Source organism: Cryptomeria japonica, chromosome 6, assembly GCF_030272615.1.
Source record: "Cryptomeria japonica chromosome 6, Sugi_1.0, whole genome shotgun sequence".
In the NCBI taxonomy this organism is placed as follows: domain Eukaryota; kingdom Viridiplantae; phylum Streptophyta; class Pinopsida; order Cupressales; family Cupressaceae; genus Cryptomeria; species Cryptomeria japonica.
Genome location: NC_081410.1, coordinates 653,300,971 through 653,319,293, shown reverse-complemented (window position 1 = coordinate 653,319,293; position 18,323 = coordinate 653,300,971). Strand labels below are relative to the sequence as shown.

The following is an 18,323-nucleotide window of genomic DNA, read 5'->3' as shown; positions in this document are numbered from 1 at the left end:
AAACAAAGGAACTGTAATTTACATTTTGAACAGGGGCAAAGGCAACATCTATAGGAAAGACAAAGGCAACATCTATAGCAAAAAATTCATCCTTAGGATTGTAATTATTTGGATTTTGGATAATATATGCGCGACCTTTTTCAATTTGTAATGATATATCTAAGGTAATTGATTTGTTTATGTTAGCTATATGTTGTGTAGTATTGATTATTCTCACAGAAGGTGGTAACATGATATCTTGAGCGGTTACTTTTTTTGGTCCGACAACATGGATAGATCCTTCTCGAATTTCCTATGAAGATCTATATATATTATTATGGATTTCTTCGTTTCTATGGTTCTTTCTCTAACGGCAAGGTCCTCTCTATATGTCGGAGCCCTAAGATATGAGTTATTTGGTAACTTGTATAGTTTACCATCTCTAGCTCTACTCTTCCCCCCCCTCTCCCCCACCCCCCCAAATTATCAAGTAAGAAAAACTTTCATAATAAGATTTATAGATATAGTAACGACATGTAATTGTGAGAGTTGGCAAGGTAGCTGACCTTTTGTTCGTTCTTGCAGCAATAAAAACATAATCTCTTTATGTTTTTCAATTTGCATTATTTCCTCGTTCAATGGATTGATGACCATTCGCTACCAATGAGGAAGTGCTTTTCATCCCACATCAAGGTGATTGGATTTGCACCAATGGAAACCATAAATTTCATCCCCGGTAAGAGTAGATAATAGATCTGTACTTTTTAACAGAAGGAAAGTTCTTCTTTAACTCCGATAGTTTACCCTATTGAAATGCAAGGGAAATGCATGCATTTTCATACTATGAAAAGGAAAGGATAATTTAAATAATAAATTTTACTTAGTAATGCTATTACTATTACTTGGATCTCACAGAGCCTAATTCGGATTCGATCATAGAAATAACTCTCTTGGAAGACAACAAAGTGTTTGCCTTTTACCCAGGTTCTAAACTTCCTATTTTTGAAAAGAAAATTGGGACAGAGACACATTTTGATCTGAATCTTTATATGGCAGATCCTAAAATTGATCTGCACGGCCTAACCAATAGTTCAAGTCACACACTCCCATAATCCATTTTCTCCGTCTGAGATGAGTATCTACTTCAATTCTTTGTTATTAAATAAAGAATACTTAATAATTGAAAGGAGAAATCCGAGAAACATGCTTTTTCGCGGCAATGACAGATCGCAATAATAATAGGCTTTGAATACTGATTCAAAACGTATATTTCCTTTTTATAAAGGCCCTGAAATACCTTGCTTGCGGATCATTAGAAAGTTCATCTTGGCTCCCATTACCTCCGGTCGAGCATTCTTTCCATCGGATCCAAGGAGAAGGATGTTTCCTAGCCCATACCCCCGGGGGGAATTCTAGCTCTAGATGCGGGTCCGGGGGGGAAGAGGTGACGGTAGAAACGTTAAGTTGGGTGGGGTGTTCGAAAGGACGGTGGTGGCTGGATGGAACTCAACGAGGATAATGTTCGAGGAGCTATAGTTCGTTAAACCGGAAGGTGCACGGAATAACTATTTAAAGGGCTGCTGACTCTGTCTCTGCTACTGATGCTGGGGATCCCGCTACTCAATCTGTAATGGGATCTCCTGCTCCCCGTGCTTCGGTAACTCTATATGCGATTGGAGAATCAGCTGCTAGCACTGGGCCCTAGAACTGTTTTGGAGACGGGAAATGCCTTTCCTGCTTTCACAGCATCCGATGAACCCTGCCTTAGATGTTAGAGTCTCTGTCCCAACCCGTACCTCTGCTGTCTACTAAATGCCGCCTTAAATGCGTGTTAAAACTACACACCTTATTATGATTAATGTCGATGTCCTATACCCGCACACCCGAATCATAATATTGGTGTCCTCTGTGGGGATGGATGGGTGGTTATGTTGTGATAATCCTACATTTCGGGAGCAAAAATCTGGCCAGTAGATTCTTATTTATTTACTTAGTGGGTTCTGTTGATTCTGCAGCACGAGCAGTTCCATACGCACCAGTAGATCCTGCAGAGCTACCAGCCTTAGTAGCCATCTGACTTGTAGAGGGGCGGGGGCGAGAAACGGGTGATAAAGGTCTTTATAGTAGTTGAGGTTGGGAGGCAATATAGTTCGCTGGTTGTAGACTGAGCGTTAACCCGGAAGAAGCTGGAATGGGACTAGAAGAATGAAACTACCTTTAGGCAAGCCCGGCTGTCTTCCCGGTTACAGCAGCAGATCCGGTTTCGTGTAGGACCATTCCTGATGCCTCCCTACCATTCTATAGGCCTACCATTCTAAGCTAATGTCTGATAAGAAAGATTTTGGTTATAGTTTTCCTTGTGATGGTTTGGGATGGGGCGGTACTTGCGATATTTCGGTCCGGGATGCTTTTTATTTAGCAGTTTTCTCGATGTTGAATACCATTGAATGGGTCACTTTCTATTGGCATTCGAAGCATATTACCTTATGGCAGGGATCTCTAGCTCAATTGGATCTCTAGCTCAATTTAATGAGTCTTCCACTTATTTGATGGGATGGTTAAGAGATTACCTTTGTTAAATTCTTCACAACTAATTAATGGATACAATCCTTTTGGTATGAACAGTTTATTTGTATGGGCGTGGATGTTCTTATTTGGGCATCTTGTTTGGGCTCTTGGATTTATGTTTCTTATTTCTTGGCATGGATACGGCCATATTGTGTTTTTTGGCTTGTGTTTTTTAGCAGCTCTCTGACATAGGGTATATTGGGATCTAGACGTATTTTGTGATTCCTGTATAGGAAAACCTTCTTTAGATTTGCCTAAGATTTTTGGAATTCATTTATTCCTCTCAGGAGCAGCTTGTTTCGGATTCGGAGCATTTCATGTAACAGGTTTGTATGGCCCTGGAATATGGGTGTCTGATCCTTATGGACTAATTGGAAAAATACAACCTGTAAATCCGACATGGGGAGCTGAAGGTTTTGATCCTTTTGTTCCGGGAGGAATAGCTTCTCATCATATTGCAATAGGTATATTAGGTATATTAGCAGGTCTATTTCATCTTAGTGTTCGTCCTCCCCAACGTTTATACAAAGGATTACGTATGGGGAATATTGAAACTGTCCTCTCCAGTAGTATTGCTGCTGTGTTTTTTGCAACTTTCATTGTGGCCGGAACAATGTGGTATGGTTCCGCAACCACTCCGATCGAATTATTTGGTCCTACTCGTTACCAGTGGGATCAGGGATACTTCCAACAAGAAATAGATCGACGAGTTCGTGCCAGTCTGGTTGAAAATCTAAGTCTATCAGAAGCTTGGTCAAAAATTCCCGAAAAACTTGCTTTTTATGATTACATTGGGAATAATCTAGCTAAAGGGGGGTTATTTAGGGCGGGTGCAATGGACAATGGAGATGGAATTGTTGTTGGTTGGTTAGGACACCCTATTTTCAAAGATAAACATGGACATGAGCTTTTTGTACGTCGTATGCCTACCTTTTTTGAAACATTTCCAGTCGTTCTAGTAGATGAAGAAGGAATTGTGAAAGTTGATATTCTTTTTAGGAGAGCAGAATCAAAATATAGTGTTGAACAAGTAGGTGTAACTGTTGAGTTCTATGGTGGTGAACTTGATGGAGTTAGTTTTGGTGATCCTGCTATAGTCAAAAAATATGCTAGACGTGCACACAATTAGGTGAAATTTTTTAGTTAGATCGTGCTACTTTGAAATCGGATGGTGTTTTTCGGAGTAGCCCAAGGGGTTGGTTTACTTTTGGGCATGTTACATTGTTTGACATTGTTTTTTTTTTTTTTTTAGCTCCCTCACATCTTAAACCTCATTTTCTCCTGAGTAAATGGAGGAAGCCAAGCAAAAGACCCTTCCTCCATTCCCAGATCAATGCAATTTTATTCATTAATTTGAAGCGGATGGAACTCCCCGCTAATTAAGACTTAGTTCTCTCAAATAATAGAATGAAAAAACCAATTGATTGCATGGCAAATGATAAGAGGAGAAGATAGGTTTGGGATTCGATTTGGTTACTGCGTGCAAATGAATGCTTTTGTTGTATGCGATGTCGTGTATGGAAACATATATATATATATATATATATATATATATATATATATATATATATATATATATATATATATATATATATATATATATATACACACACACATCTACACACACACACACACACATATACATATGTAATACTCCATTATTTGTATGATGAGTTTATGTTCAATATTTTTCAAATTTTTGTGTATAATTTTTATTGTTCTTTTCTTTTCTCAAGTATTTTGTACTTTCTTTGTTTTGTTTCTTTTTAAAATTTTAGTTTATTTCTTTATTGTCCTAATTTCATTTGAATTTTCATCTTGTATTTGTTAGGTAAATTATATATATATATATACTTTTTTTTTTCATTTGTTCTTTCTCTTCTTTATTCTTTGTTTATAAATAAATACAAATTAATATAAAAAGTGAAGACCAAGGCTTGATAGAGAGAAAATGTTCTCTCCAAGCGTAAATGTTGACTAAAAGAAGCCATTCAGGTTTATTGTTATTTTGTGAATATAATGAAGAATTTGTGTTTGTTCAATTGAAGTAGAATGGATTAGAGTTATTTATTTTAAGGTTAAATGATGAAATCAAAAGCTTACTAACATGTTTTGAGGCTTGCTAGATAAACAATAATATAAATTAGGGTTTATATGGTTTTTTATTACATAACGCATACCATTGAATCTGAAAACCCTTATTTTATCATCTCTGTGTGCTGGCTAACTCTTATCATCTCTGCGTGCTCTCTAACTCTTATCATCCTGATGATGACTGAAAACTCTTATATTATCTTCCTGACCTACTATAAAGAACTCATTCCTATAATATTTATTTAATTTCCATATAAAACATATATGGATTGACAACCTTATATGCATAAGAATTACAACATAGAGAAGAATCGCACGACATACAATGTTCATCATCACATCAATAATACCTAATTAGTGACCAAAATATTCCTACGAAGTATTATAATAATAATTATTTATATGCCATTAAAAATCTACCGTACACGCGTGCGATGGATAGTCGCTCCTTGAGTTGCGATTAAAACGTGGACCCCATTATATATCTCATCACACCACACCACTAACGACCCCCACTTATGCCTAGCACTTTTGTTCAACTTTCGCCGAACATTTTCATTTCGCTATTATATAATATAATATACAAATGTTTCCCTTTATCTCGCCAATATCCACTTCCCAATCTTTTAATCCATTCTTTTAATGGAGTCGAATCGAAAATCGAAAAGATTTTATTTGTAGTCGAAAGAACAAAAATATGTAAAGGTGCAAATTTTGTGGGCAACTCACAGAATGGAATTCTATGCTTTTCGATTGAATATAAGAATTCCATTAACAACAATAACACTTCTGCACTACTGCTTGGTATGATACCATTTTAGCATTCGCACAGTTAGTGTTTTGAATAGCTTTCAGTTGCTTCAAATTAAAGTAAGTTGTTGGGGAGACGATATGTATGTAATCGTTTTGAAAATACTCCTCCAAACAATATAGGGTACAATTGGGAAAGTAGGTGAATAAAGCAATGACAGAACTTTTGAAGAAATAGACGTAGTAGCTGAAATGGAACAGAAGAGAATAATCTCCATTTGTGTTTAACAGTGAGCTCTGGCCCTACAAGAAAGGGGTCCTGCATTTCCTGTAAGGCTTCTCACCATTGAAGATGGCCTTGCACCTAAACTTGATGCTTTTGCATAGCTTGATGATGCCCCTGCTCCAGATGGTGTGAAGAAAGCCCCATTTAACAGCAGGTCTCCTTCTGATCTCCAGTTCCAGTGCTGCCATTCACCTGTGTTGAAATTCTCCCGTTTCGTTACCTTAAAACACAAAACAAAAAACACATTTTAGTTTAGATATATGATTTCCACAATCCATGTCGAGCAAAAAAAATTCACACAACTGATTTCTGAAGCTATGCATGTTAACACACAGTTATACCACATCTCAGTTTAATTTAATTGATTTCACTATGCATCAATTGGGTAAACTAAACTAATGTAATACAACTAGAGAAGATGTTGGCATTGTGTAGATACCTCTTTAGCAAAGGGATTCACAGGAGCCAGGTATCGATTCCCTTGGCTGTTAATGGTGGGATTTGCACTACCGCCAATGGCATACATTTCCCAGTGCGTGTAGTCATTGTTCACCACATGAAAATATCCATGTCGACATCTACATTCAATAACATATCAAGCAGTAAGAATTTAGATGAGCCATCTCAACAAGTTAAAGCTTAAATATAGGTGCAAAATAGTGCACATCTCTCTTACCTGGGCATTCGCTGCACAAGACCTTTCCCAAAGTGGTTGAAGGCAATGGTCACTTGCATATTGGTATCAGCTGTGTAGGAGTCACTATGACCCAGCAACATCACCTGCATTACACATTCCCATACACACAAACGTTAATATGATGAAAGATTTTATATCATTCACAAAAAACCAAATGAAAAAGTGGTGCAATTGAAAAGATGACTAAGAAGACAACAAACCTCATTACCCATTCCCATACACAAAAACGTTAATATGATGAAAGATTCTATATCATTCACAAGAAACAAATGAAAAAAAGACACAATTAAAAATATGGTTTCTCTAGGAAGACAACAAACCTCATTGTGATGGGCAAAGTGATTATTAGAAATGGTAATGGCAGTGGATCCCATGATAGCATCAATGAGACCATCTGCACAACGGGAAAGCGAGCAATGGTCGACCCAAATGTGGCTTCCACCAAAAATCGACACCCCATCGCCATCACACATTGTTCTCCACCCATAATGAGTAGGCGAAGATCTCACCATGGCATTACCAGCCGGTCTGCAATGGTGGATATGAATTCCATGAATGATAATGTTTGTCACATACTGAACGGTTATACAGGGGCCATAAGCAATATGAACATTGACGCCCCTGCCATCAATTGTCTTGAAACTGTTCATAATGAGCTCCTCTTTAAGCTGAATGAGCATGCTTCTCTGAAAAACGATCCACAGAGGTTCAGTCTGGATAACCGCATGACGCAGAGTACCAGGTCGAGGATTAACCGCGTCATAATCGCCAGGATCAGTTACAATATAAAATCGACCATTTTTGCCTCCAATGGCGTTCCTGCCGAACCCAATGGCGCAGTCGGCAAGCCGTTTGCGGTTACGCTGCCAGTTAGGGTCACACCGCCAGCAGTCATCAATGGGGTTGCCAGTCCCGCATGACAAATAAGCCAGATCTCGTCTCGTACTGTTAATGCTCCTGCAAAATCAGAACAACAAAAAACAAACTGGATTATTTCATACATTAAGCAAATATATTATGTCTAGAGAATGTTAGTTAATTCTGAGCGTGCGTATTCTTAGTGTGATCACACATATTAAGCAACATGTGAAACTTAGAAAATGTTAGCCAACTCTGAATGTTTAATACTTTTAAATCTAGAAATATAAGCTTAATGTATATGATTTAAGCTGTTCCCAACTTTACAGAATAAAAAAAAATTGTATTGAAAGTGGAACATACTCTTGAACCATCCTTGCCACACTGTCGGGGTCTTGTTCCACAGCGGAGGAAGAATTACTGTGCAATCCTGCTCTGACGATTTGTACATTGCCGCAGGATACCCATAACAACACTACCCATATCATCAAAATCTGAAAATCCATCTTATGACTCGCCCCAGGTTCGAATCTCTCTCAGACTACAAAAATATTCGACTCTGCTGCAACTCTAAGCAAAACACAAAAGCATCCGCTGTAGAATGTGATGCTCTAGTCCGTGCGATCAAAAGCCTTTCTTATAGCCTCACTTTCTTCACTGCTCAATCCATCCGATCATCAAGGATGGTAGATTAGGACAAACACTAATGTTGGTGGTCTAACTAGAATGGGCAAAAAACTAAGCGCAAAAGTCTCTCATTCTCATTCCCACCACTACGCCAAAAAAAATCGCCTCTCAAATTTTCCCCCCAACAAACCTAATCATCGTAATTCTCAATCGGACGGTCCAAATTCATCCCTACAACGGCGGAAGATGACGATCGCCGTTGATGTGGTCTGTTACGGTTGTCGTGGATTTAATGGGGATTTGAGCGGACCTACTAATATGACTCGTGCTCTAAATTTATCCGAAATCACGGTCCCCAATATCATAAGGTACTACTTTTATCAATCAAATAAATGGAATTAGCACCATCAACGCCGCATGTTGTGTTCTACTGTTTTGTGTTTTTTCTTTTTCCTTGTCAATGTGAAACTTCTCCAACTGCTAACTGATCTTTTGAACCAATGAATGTTTGTAAAGTGGATGGGGGGTAACATGGGTGGGACCCGCAAGAGTGTTAAGATTGATAGTCGTTAATCATGTCTCCCACGCACATGCAACTCGAGGAGTTAAGTGAGGGGTTTAGCGTGTGGGTCCCACATTAACGTGGATTGAGGAATATCAGTTTGAACCAGCCATCGTTTACCATACGTAAGTGGTTAAGTGACGTGATTAAGATTTTAATCCATGTGATTTTGCTGGGGCCCGTTTTTGTTTTTTTAGGTGGATCCCTTTTCCCCTTTTTTCTTGTGATGCCTAATTTATCCTTTTCCACAAGGGAGAGGGAGAGGAAGAGGGAGAGGGGCAGGGATAGGGACAGGGAGGAGCTTGTCTTTGTTAGCTAATATTTCATTCACGTTTTCGATCAATGTGGAGTTTTTTTTTTTTGGGTTATTTATCAATTTTAATTTCTTTTATCGAGGTGTCTATATTCTTATTACAACTAAAATGGGTTAATAAGAAGTTCTTGAAACAAAGTTTAATCAGAGAACAATTATCGAGTCATTCAAAAGTACCAATGCGTAAGTTATGGTGGATGAGGGTAATTTTTATGCATTGGTGCATCCTAGGGATTAGATAGCGATTTCTCCTTCTTGTCATCCCTTCCCTTCAACTCTCGCTCTCTTCCCTTGACATGTCAACTAATTATACTTCTCCCTACCAAAATGCCTTCTCTTAATCCATGTGATTTTGCTGGCCCCATTTTTGTTTTTAGGTGGATCTACTTTTCCTTTTCTTGTCATGCCCAATTTATCCTTTTCCACAAGCCAAGAAAGAGGGAGAGGAGCTTGTTTTCTTTGTTGTCAATATTTCATCAAAGTTTCCAATTCATGTGGAGTTTTGCCTCGAGCTTTCTCTTTGCATTTACCAATTTCTCCATCCTTTGTCGGGGTGTCTATGTTCTTATTGCAACTAAAATGGGTTAATAAGAAGTTCTTGAAAATAAGAGTGTCTAATCAGGGAACGATTATCGAGTCACTCAAATGTACCAATGCGTATGTTATGGTGTATGAGGGTAATTTATGTATTGGTGCATCTTAGGGATTGGATAGCGATTTCTCCTTCTTTTCATCCATTCCTTTCAACTCCCCCTCTCTTCTCTTGACATGTCAACTAATTATACTTCTCCCTACCAAAATGCCTTCTCTTAATCCATGTGATTTTACGGGCCCCATTATTGTTTTTAGGTGGATCCACTTTTCCTTTTCTTGTAATGCCTGATCTATCCTTTTCCACAAACTAAGAAATGAAATTGGGCCTTGTCTTTGTTGTCAATATTTCATCAAAGTTTTCAATTGATGTGGAGCTTTGCCTCTCACTTTCTCTTTGCATTTACCAATTTCTCCCTCCTTTATCGAGGTGTCTATATTCTTATTACAACTAAAATGGGTTAATAAGTTGTTCTTGAAAAAGAAAGTCTACTCACAAGATGAATGTGTAGATCATTTGGTCCCTATGATGTAACTATGTGTAAGTTATGGTGTATGAGGGTAATTTATGCATTAGTGCATCCTAGGGGTTGGATATCGATTTCCCTAAACAACAAAATGAGCAGTGCACAAATAGTGAATTTTATATACTTGTGCCATGTCTTAATTAGTTTTCTTTTTAATCTAAGAGAGTTCTTTTTAGTGTTTTTGGATTCGTTTGTCTATACTTTTGCATCAACATTTCGTATCACACTTTGTCATCCGAAATGTTGATGCAAAAGTACACACGCAAACGAATCCAGAAACACTAAAAGGAACTATTATGGATTATGAAAAATTGGTATGTCTAAGAGAAAGTGTTACTATAATTGCATATAAATAAATGTGTAGAAATTATTTATAAATCATTTTCTATTATATGTAATAAATCATAGTTAACAGTAAAAGTTAAGTTAATTCATACCACCTAATAGTTAAAAAGAAAATAAATATAATCAATGTCATAAGGAAGGTACAAACATAATAATAAAAGTGAAATTTAGATCTTGTATTATTTTTAATTAGTTTTATATTTGTTTTAAGAGAAAGTGTGATATAATTGCATATTAAAAAATTTATGTGTAATTGTATTTATTTATTTATTTATTTTATCTATTTTTATATAGATACATTTATATATAGTTGTTCATACCTAATCCATTTCTATATGTTTTTCAATACTATCTATTAATCATTTGTGATTCTATGTAATAAACTATTGTTAATGGTAGAAGTTAAGTTTCATACAATTTATACCATCTAATAGTTTCTGAAAAAGAGAGTCTAATCAATATCATGAACACAAGACAAACATAATAATAATAATAGTGAATTTTATATACTTATGGCATTTCTTAATAAGTAATTATTTTAAGAAAAAATGTTAATATAATTACATATTAAAAAAAATGTGTGAAGTTGTATTTATTTTTTATATTTTTTATTGTTTCTTATATAGACTCATTCATATATAGTTGTCCACACGCTATCTATTTTTACATGTATTTCAATAATATGTATTAATCATTTGTAATTATATGTAATAAATCATAGTTAATGGTAAAAGTTAAGCACAAACATAATAATAATACTGAAATTTATATACGTGTGTCATTTTTCAATTATTTATATATATTTTAAGAGAAAGTGTTAATATAATTGCATATTAATAAATTTATATGAAGTTGTACTTATTTCTCTAGTTTTTATCTATTCTTATATAGACACATTTATATATAGTTATCCACAACTTATCCATTTTTTCATGTTTTCCAATTTACTATCTATTAACCATTTTTTATCGTGTGTAATAGACCATGGTTAATGAAAAAAGTTAAACTACACACAATTCATACCATCTAATAGTCCATAACATCCTCAATATGAAATGCTCCATTTAATGTGTTCATACATCATCAAGCAACATAGGTAAGGCATACACATCATGAAAACTTGAGTTTCCAAAAATCATGGAGCTAATAAGCTATGTATTGTACCTGTTTGAATTTTTTTCACAAGTTAGAGTGTTTGTGTTGGCAACAATTTTCACATGATCAATCATTGCTATCTAGATGAAATATTAAATACATTGATACATTTCAAACAATATGAAAGGTTGCTACCATGACAACCACCATTACATTCATCAATCACCAGTATAGATGTCATTAAATAGAGAATCTTATGCACTTAAGTTGTATTCCAGTAGGTCTAGTATAGATCCTATTACATAAGTAAGGTAGATTTGTATTTCAATAATGAGCATAAAAGAAAAAACATTTTATGCTTAAAGTGGGCTTTGAATGTTGGGCATTTTGTAGGTGGTAGACATTGCATTCATTGTTAGCCATTTATTGAATAACAAAACATTAGTACATAGCTTTTTATTCATTTTTAAAACACTCATCCTTACTAGGTGATAATTATTGCTTGGATCTTAGTCTATTTAGTTCATGCAAATGATAACCTCTAAAATGTTTGTTGGTATTATCATTTGTTTGCTCTTGTTTGTGAATAGGTGTGTTAAATGTTGGATGCCATTATTGAAGACATGAGATCTTGAACATACCTATGCATATCTTTAGGTTATATCCATACCCTAAATGGTAAGTCCATTGCACTTTGTATGACCATTTAGAGTTTTGGTTGTGGAGCCTTACTTTGGACCTATCTTTAGACCATTATTTGAATATTTGTTATTATCTTTAGGATAAACCTCGGTAAGTTGAAAAACATAATGTGTTTTTCAACTTGCAGTTTTCCCCCTCAAATGTCTAGCCATTGTAGTTTTTAAGATTATTAAAGATAAAATTGTACTACTCAATTTATATTCTATTTATGATATATTTATAATATTATCTAAAACAACACTTGTATCAATAAAAAAATAGAATATTTTCAATTTGCATTTCCCTCCTTCAATGTGATTTTTGGCCAATATGAATGCATATAAACTTGTTTTCATTTTATGTAATTTATGACTTGAAAAATGAATTGTAAACCCACACATTATATTATATAATGAAATAAAATTATTTGTGTATCTGGGACGAGTAATGCACAATGACATTCAAGTTCTTTAAGAGCATAAAAGAGCTACAATACAAGTACAACCACGAAAAAAATAAAAAATTCTTAGTAATAGTTGTAAAAATTCCCAAATGGATGAGGTTACCTTGAAGGGGGGCTAGAAAGGTAACTGTAGACACCTAAAATTGTCCTATCTAATTAAATAAATATTTTATTTATTTAATTATTTGAGCCTAATTCTTCTATTAATTAAATAAATCTTTATTTATTTAATTAATTCATTTATCCTCTTCTAGCCTTATTTCTCATTTAAATAAATACATTTATTTATTTAAATTATCTTTTTTTCTTAATTAAATAAATATCTTATTTATTTAATTGATCCCACTTCCTCTATTAATGAAATAAATCTTTATTTATTTAATTAATTCATTAACCTTTTCTACCTATGACACATGTCATCCATCTCTTAATTCCTACACTACCTACCCTCTCATTATTTTATTATTTCTTTTACCTACCCTCTAATCATACCCGACCATTTATCTTTTACACCTCTCAATCTTATCCCTCCATTTCATATAGTGTCTTCTATATAAGGAGATGCTTTCTTCATTATCAACCCTAACTAACTGACTGATCAATTGACTACACTATGCTTTTGAACTTTCATATGCAATCATACTTGCAACCACATTTCCGTTCTTTGTTGAGCTCTTGTGCACATATAAAATCTGAGAGCAAATATATCAAGCAAGATCAATGGAGATAGGAAGAATGGAGATCCAAACCCTATTGGACATGTGATGGTATAATCTTTGTGATTTCATTTGATTTGCATTGTCTTAGGTAATCTTCATATGTTATGGTGGATCTTTGTTGTTGTTAGGCTAGGGTTTTGTGGTTGAATTCATTTAGTCTTTCAATATTGTTGTATCCATTTTCACCGTACACACTTTGGCATGCCCGGTGGGACTCTTGTCCCTTTTACATTTAACATCTTTTGTTGTAGATTTTGTGTTTTTGAAATGGCAGATCTGACATTTCTGACAACATTTTGATATTTTCGTGTCTGCGTACTTTCGGATCGTGTTTTTCATTTTCTACCGCGTCTGTGACATCTAGAATCGCGTCTGCGCCTTTGACAATATTTTATTTTTTTGCAGATTCCAGGAAACATGTCTCTGTTCCCTAGTTGCGTCTGTGAAGTCTTCAGGCACGTCTGTGTTCGGGAACCGCGTCTGTGTTCAGAAACTGCGTCTATGTCAGATCTAATCGCGTCTACAAATTTATAAGGCATTTGTGTTTTTGGTAATCACGTCTGTGTGCAGTTGTTGCGTTTTGATTTCTTTGATCTGGTTTTTTGTCATTCGGATTTCAAATCTGGTTTATATTGAGCTAACATCTTCAGATCTAGCTAACGAAATTGGTGCAGCTTGTCTTGAAAGCAAAAGAAGAAAAGAAATCATTTTGTTGAAGGCCCCTATTTTCACAAAGTCTTTTGGATCTAAAATTTACCTAACTTGTGTGCTTGCAGGAAGGGGTGATCATTTGAAACAATCCAAACTACTAATAAATCTTTGTTGCAGGACCTTGACAAGGATTTTCTTTTGATCTTTATTATGTGCCTTATTTTTATAAACTACCAAACACTTCAGTTGGTGCACTAAAATTGAACCAGTGTCTTTTGTGTCTTGAGCAATAGGCTCTTTTTGTTTCATATTTAGAGGGTCTGTCTCCCCGTGTGGTCATTAGGACTACTAGTGAGGAGAGAATGACCCAAGTGGTAGCGAGGAAAACCCACCTCTTCCAAACCACTATAAACAATTGTATTCATGGTGAAAACTATGGATAACGTGTGCTGATTAGTTCATACCGACACTATGTCTCCCCATAAACCCGTTTGATCAAATTTATTTGATCAGTTGTAGGGCGTAACCCCTACTGGCTGGGAGCCTTCTGTATTTACAAAGCTCAAAGTGCCGCATGTATGGCCACACGAGTGGATGCCCTTACTAGCACCTTTTTGTTTTAGAAGCCAAAATCCTTCTAGTTGTTAGGGCAGGAGGTCGGACCTCTGGAGCGGCCCACACACATACAGTTCTTAGTAGAGATACAAAGTTCGCCATGAGGAGTTTTCGTGGGGACTGATGCTTGGCTGCCCTAAGAAGTGAGTGTCGAGGGTGGAGCTAGTGGGGTCAAGCATCTAAGTATCCGCTCTGAATAACGTAGCCTCATGTGGGAATCAACAACTATTGTCCTGGCCAACCATAAGAATTGTGCTTGACTTATTTTAAACATTCAAACATTCAAGACCAAACATCAAAACATTGTGTCTTTTGTGTCTTCAAGTGTATGCAAAACAATTTTACATCAAACAACACACTTTTCTTAGAGTCATTTTGAGTCTAAACACTTGCAAACACTAAGTCCTCATCAAGATTTTGTCCTCTTGTCACAAAAAAACAGTCAAACATTCAGATTTGGTCACAACAAGTCACTTCACAGATTGAAAAAAATCGCACTCAATTTTGAAAAATGCGTCTGTGTCTGACAGAACTATGTCTATGTCATCTAAACATGTCTGTGTCTTTTGAACAACATTGCATTTACAAAATCTTAGCAACGTGTCTGTGTTCGACAGAACCATGTATGTGTCATTTAAGTGCATCTGTGAAGTATACAGGCACGTCTGTGTTCAGAATTGAAAAACTTTTACAGTCCAACAAACAAGAAACAGTCAGTTTCAGACTTATTGAGCTTCCTAGGTATCTCTCTAGGTTTTTATCTAGAATTCAACCTATCTTTGGGTCTCACAAAGTCCATCATTGCTCTACACCTTGCATTACATTCACATTTGTCTAAACTTGAGTCAAAAGGTCACTTGCTTGTCCTCATCATACTTTGTCAACACACTACATACAACAACATTTTGCTAAGTGGTCCCTCATCAAGGTCTATCACCTTTGGGTCTCATTTGGTCTTACTTAGAGTCAAGGTCAACTTACCTCATCAAGAGAAACTATCATCTCTTTGGAAGTCACACCTACTCTACTACATACATACTTGGTCTTACAATTTGGACATTGCAAGTACACTTCAGATTCATTTACATTCCATCCAACCCTTGGTCTTCCATACTCTTTCCATCTTTCATCTAGTCTCACACACTTGGTCAAGACCTAGCTCATGGTTGAAACCCGTTCCCAAAAATCTAGGAGAGAAACTAAAGAGGCTCAAGAGTCCACAAACATGAGTTCCTATGAATATGACAATGATATCTTTTTCAATTCTAATCATACTACATTACCTAACATGGATGCTTATAGAAACATTCCAAATGTTGAGCACATGGACACCACAAACAACAATGATACACACAATGATAATATGGACAACTTTTCAGTACATTCACCAGAAGTGGAAGACACCATTATGGATCCCCGTTTCAATCAATTGGTTGAGGAAATAATGAGGAGAGATAGACAATACTTCTTGCAAGTGATGGCACAAAGTGGAGCCAAGATCCCTCATGATTTTGACATGTCTCAAATAATGGAAAATCGACCTTTGCAACAACCTCACCTCAACATGGATCAAAGGAGGCCTAATAGTGGAGGCAATAGAGGACCACATCTTCTTCCCAAATCACCATCATCTTTGTTTCAAAAACCAAAGGTCCAACATGTACATGGTCAAGCATATGATACTCACCTTCATAGACCATCATGGAAGTCTTATGCAGAAAACTATACTCAATCACATACAAATGCTAAGGACCAACCACCAAAGCAATTGGATATCCAAAGGCATGTTCAAAATTTGGACACAAGGAAACCCTGTGTCAAATTTGGGGGCAACACATTAGAACAAACTCATGAAATGCATATAGAATATGGTATACATGGACAAAGCAGATATTTCATTCCTCATCATGACTCTATACCAAGTGGTCCTTATATGCAACATCATTATAGACCTCCTCCATATGAACATGTGTATGATCAATATCATCCATATATGCAACATTCCCTTCCCCCACTCAGTGCTTCAGGCATGGGATATGGTCCAAGAAGTTGATATCCACCTAAGAACAATTTGGAACAACAAATCAAGGATTTACAATAGAAAAAATGGAGGACATAAATACACCGAAGCCAACTTACACAATGAGAGACATATGTCCCTATCCATTTGACAAAATCATTCCAATGCCTCCATTTCCTACACACTTTGTGATGCCTATATTTGATAAGTATAGAGGAAAAGGGGATCCTAAGGCACACATAAGATAGTTTTTCATAGCTTGCATTGAGGTAGCAGCAGAAGAGACATTTTTTATGAGATTATTCCCACAAAGCTTAGGAGATCAAGCTATGGAATGGTTCTCCCAACTTCCACCTAGAATTAAGTCATGGGGTGACTTAGCAGAGGCATTTATCCAACATTTCTCATACAACATAGAGACAGACATATCAGTCACCACTTTGTGCAACACCAAGCAAAAGCATGGAGAATCTTTTTCATCATTTTTACAAAGATGGAGGAATCTAGCTAGTAGATGCTCTTGTGAAATTCCACAGAAACAAATGGTAGAGATGTTCACCCAGAATGTCAACAAAGACATTGGTTATGGCCTAAGAAAAGCTTGTTTGTCCACCTTCAAGGACGTCATTGAAAAAGGCTTGGCAACAGAGAAAGTCCTAATTGAACAAGGAGTCATTAAGATATTCAAATAAAACAAAGAGGACTTTAAAAGAAAAGATAAGCCAAGATTTTGGAATAAAAACAAGAACACAGTCAATGATGGTGTTGTTGATGCCAATACAGTGCGACCCAAAATCATTTTTTCTGGATCAAGCTCTACAAACAGTTAAGTGAATACTCAAACAACTTCCAAGTCATGAAGGAAGTACACTCCATTGGGAGAACCACTTGAGTCCGTTTTCAAAAAGCTAGTGGCAAACAAGATAATCACAATTCTAGATTTTCCTCCATATGAGCCAAAGGTCAAACCAAATTGGTGGAATGATGATGAATATTGTAAATTTCATAAGAGCAAAGGTCATGAAACAGGTAATTGTCTTCGACTGAAGAACATCATACAAGATCTTATTGATAGAGGTGACATTGAGATTGAAGGACACTCATCCAATCAAGAACATGAGATGTTTAAGGAACCATTCCCAAAACATGACAAGGGAAAAGCTAAAGCCATAGATGACTAAACCAACTATACCAGAGCATCCTATAACTATGATTCAACTGTCAATCATATTTCAATGGATAATTATGTCTCTACCATTATCATCAAGGATAAAACGCCTGAGAATTCCACCCAAAGACCCAAGATTGTCCTAAAAGGCATTGGATCTTCTTCCGAACCTACCTCTGAATATAATGTCACAACCTGTGGAGGTAAATTCACTTTGCAAGGTGCTCCAGCTAAAAACACTGCTTCCTTATCAACCAAACCTGAGTATGACCTTTTAGAACAGTTAGGGAAGACACCGATGCTTATCTCCATCCTTGAGCTCTTACGCATATCCCCTGTACATAAAGCCATTCTTGACAAAATCTTGAGAGACACTGTTGTCCCCACTGATCTGAACATGGACTAGTTTTAAGCCATGGTGGGATACCTTTCTGTTCCACACTCCCTTACATTCACAAAAGCTAACAATGCCTCCGTAAGTCAACCACATAATGCACCATTACACATTGAAGCCTTCATACACAAACATCGAGTAAAACAAGTCTTGATAGATGGAGGAGCAGGTCTGAACATTTGTACACTGAGCACTATTAAACAATTGGGATATTCTGATAAAGCTATGAATTCTACAAACAAAATTACCATCAAGGCATATGATGATGAAGAGCATTCATCCAAAGGCACAGTCACCTTGCCCCTCAAAGTTGGGCCAGT

General features: G+C 36.1%; 1 protein-coding gene and 1 pseudogene across 1 annotated transcript; one reads left to right on the top strand and one right to left on the bottom strand.

The window, feature by feature from the left end:
• The first annotated feature begins 2,533 nt into the window (after positions 1-2,533).
• Positions 2,534-3,930, top strand: LOC131033176 (photosystem II CP47 reaction center protein-like; annotated as a pseudogene).
• A 1,441-nt stretch (positions 3,931-5,371) lies between these two features.
• On the bottom strand, positions 5,372-7,900 carry LOC131033207 (probable pectate lyase 18). Its single transcript, XM_057964366.2, has 5 exons — positions 7,596-7,900; positions 6,695-7,331; positions 6,354-6,457; positions 6,117-6,255; positions 5,372-5,897 (listed from the first exon to the last, which is right to left on the bottom strand). The coding sequence occupies exons 1-5, from the start codon at positions 7,736-7,738 to the stop codon at positions 5,676-5,678; spliced, it is 1,245 nt and encodes a 414-aa protein (XP_057820349.1). The 5' UTR covers positions 7,739-7,900; the 3' UTR covers positions 5,372-5,675.
• Positions 7,901-18,323: the final 10,423 nt, after the last annotated feature.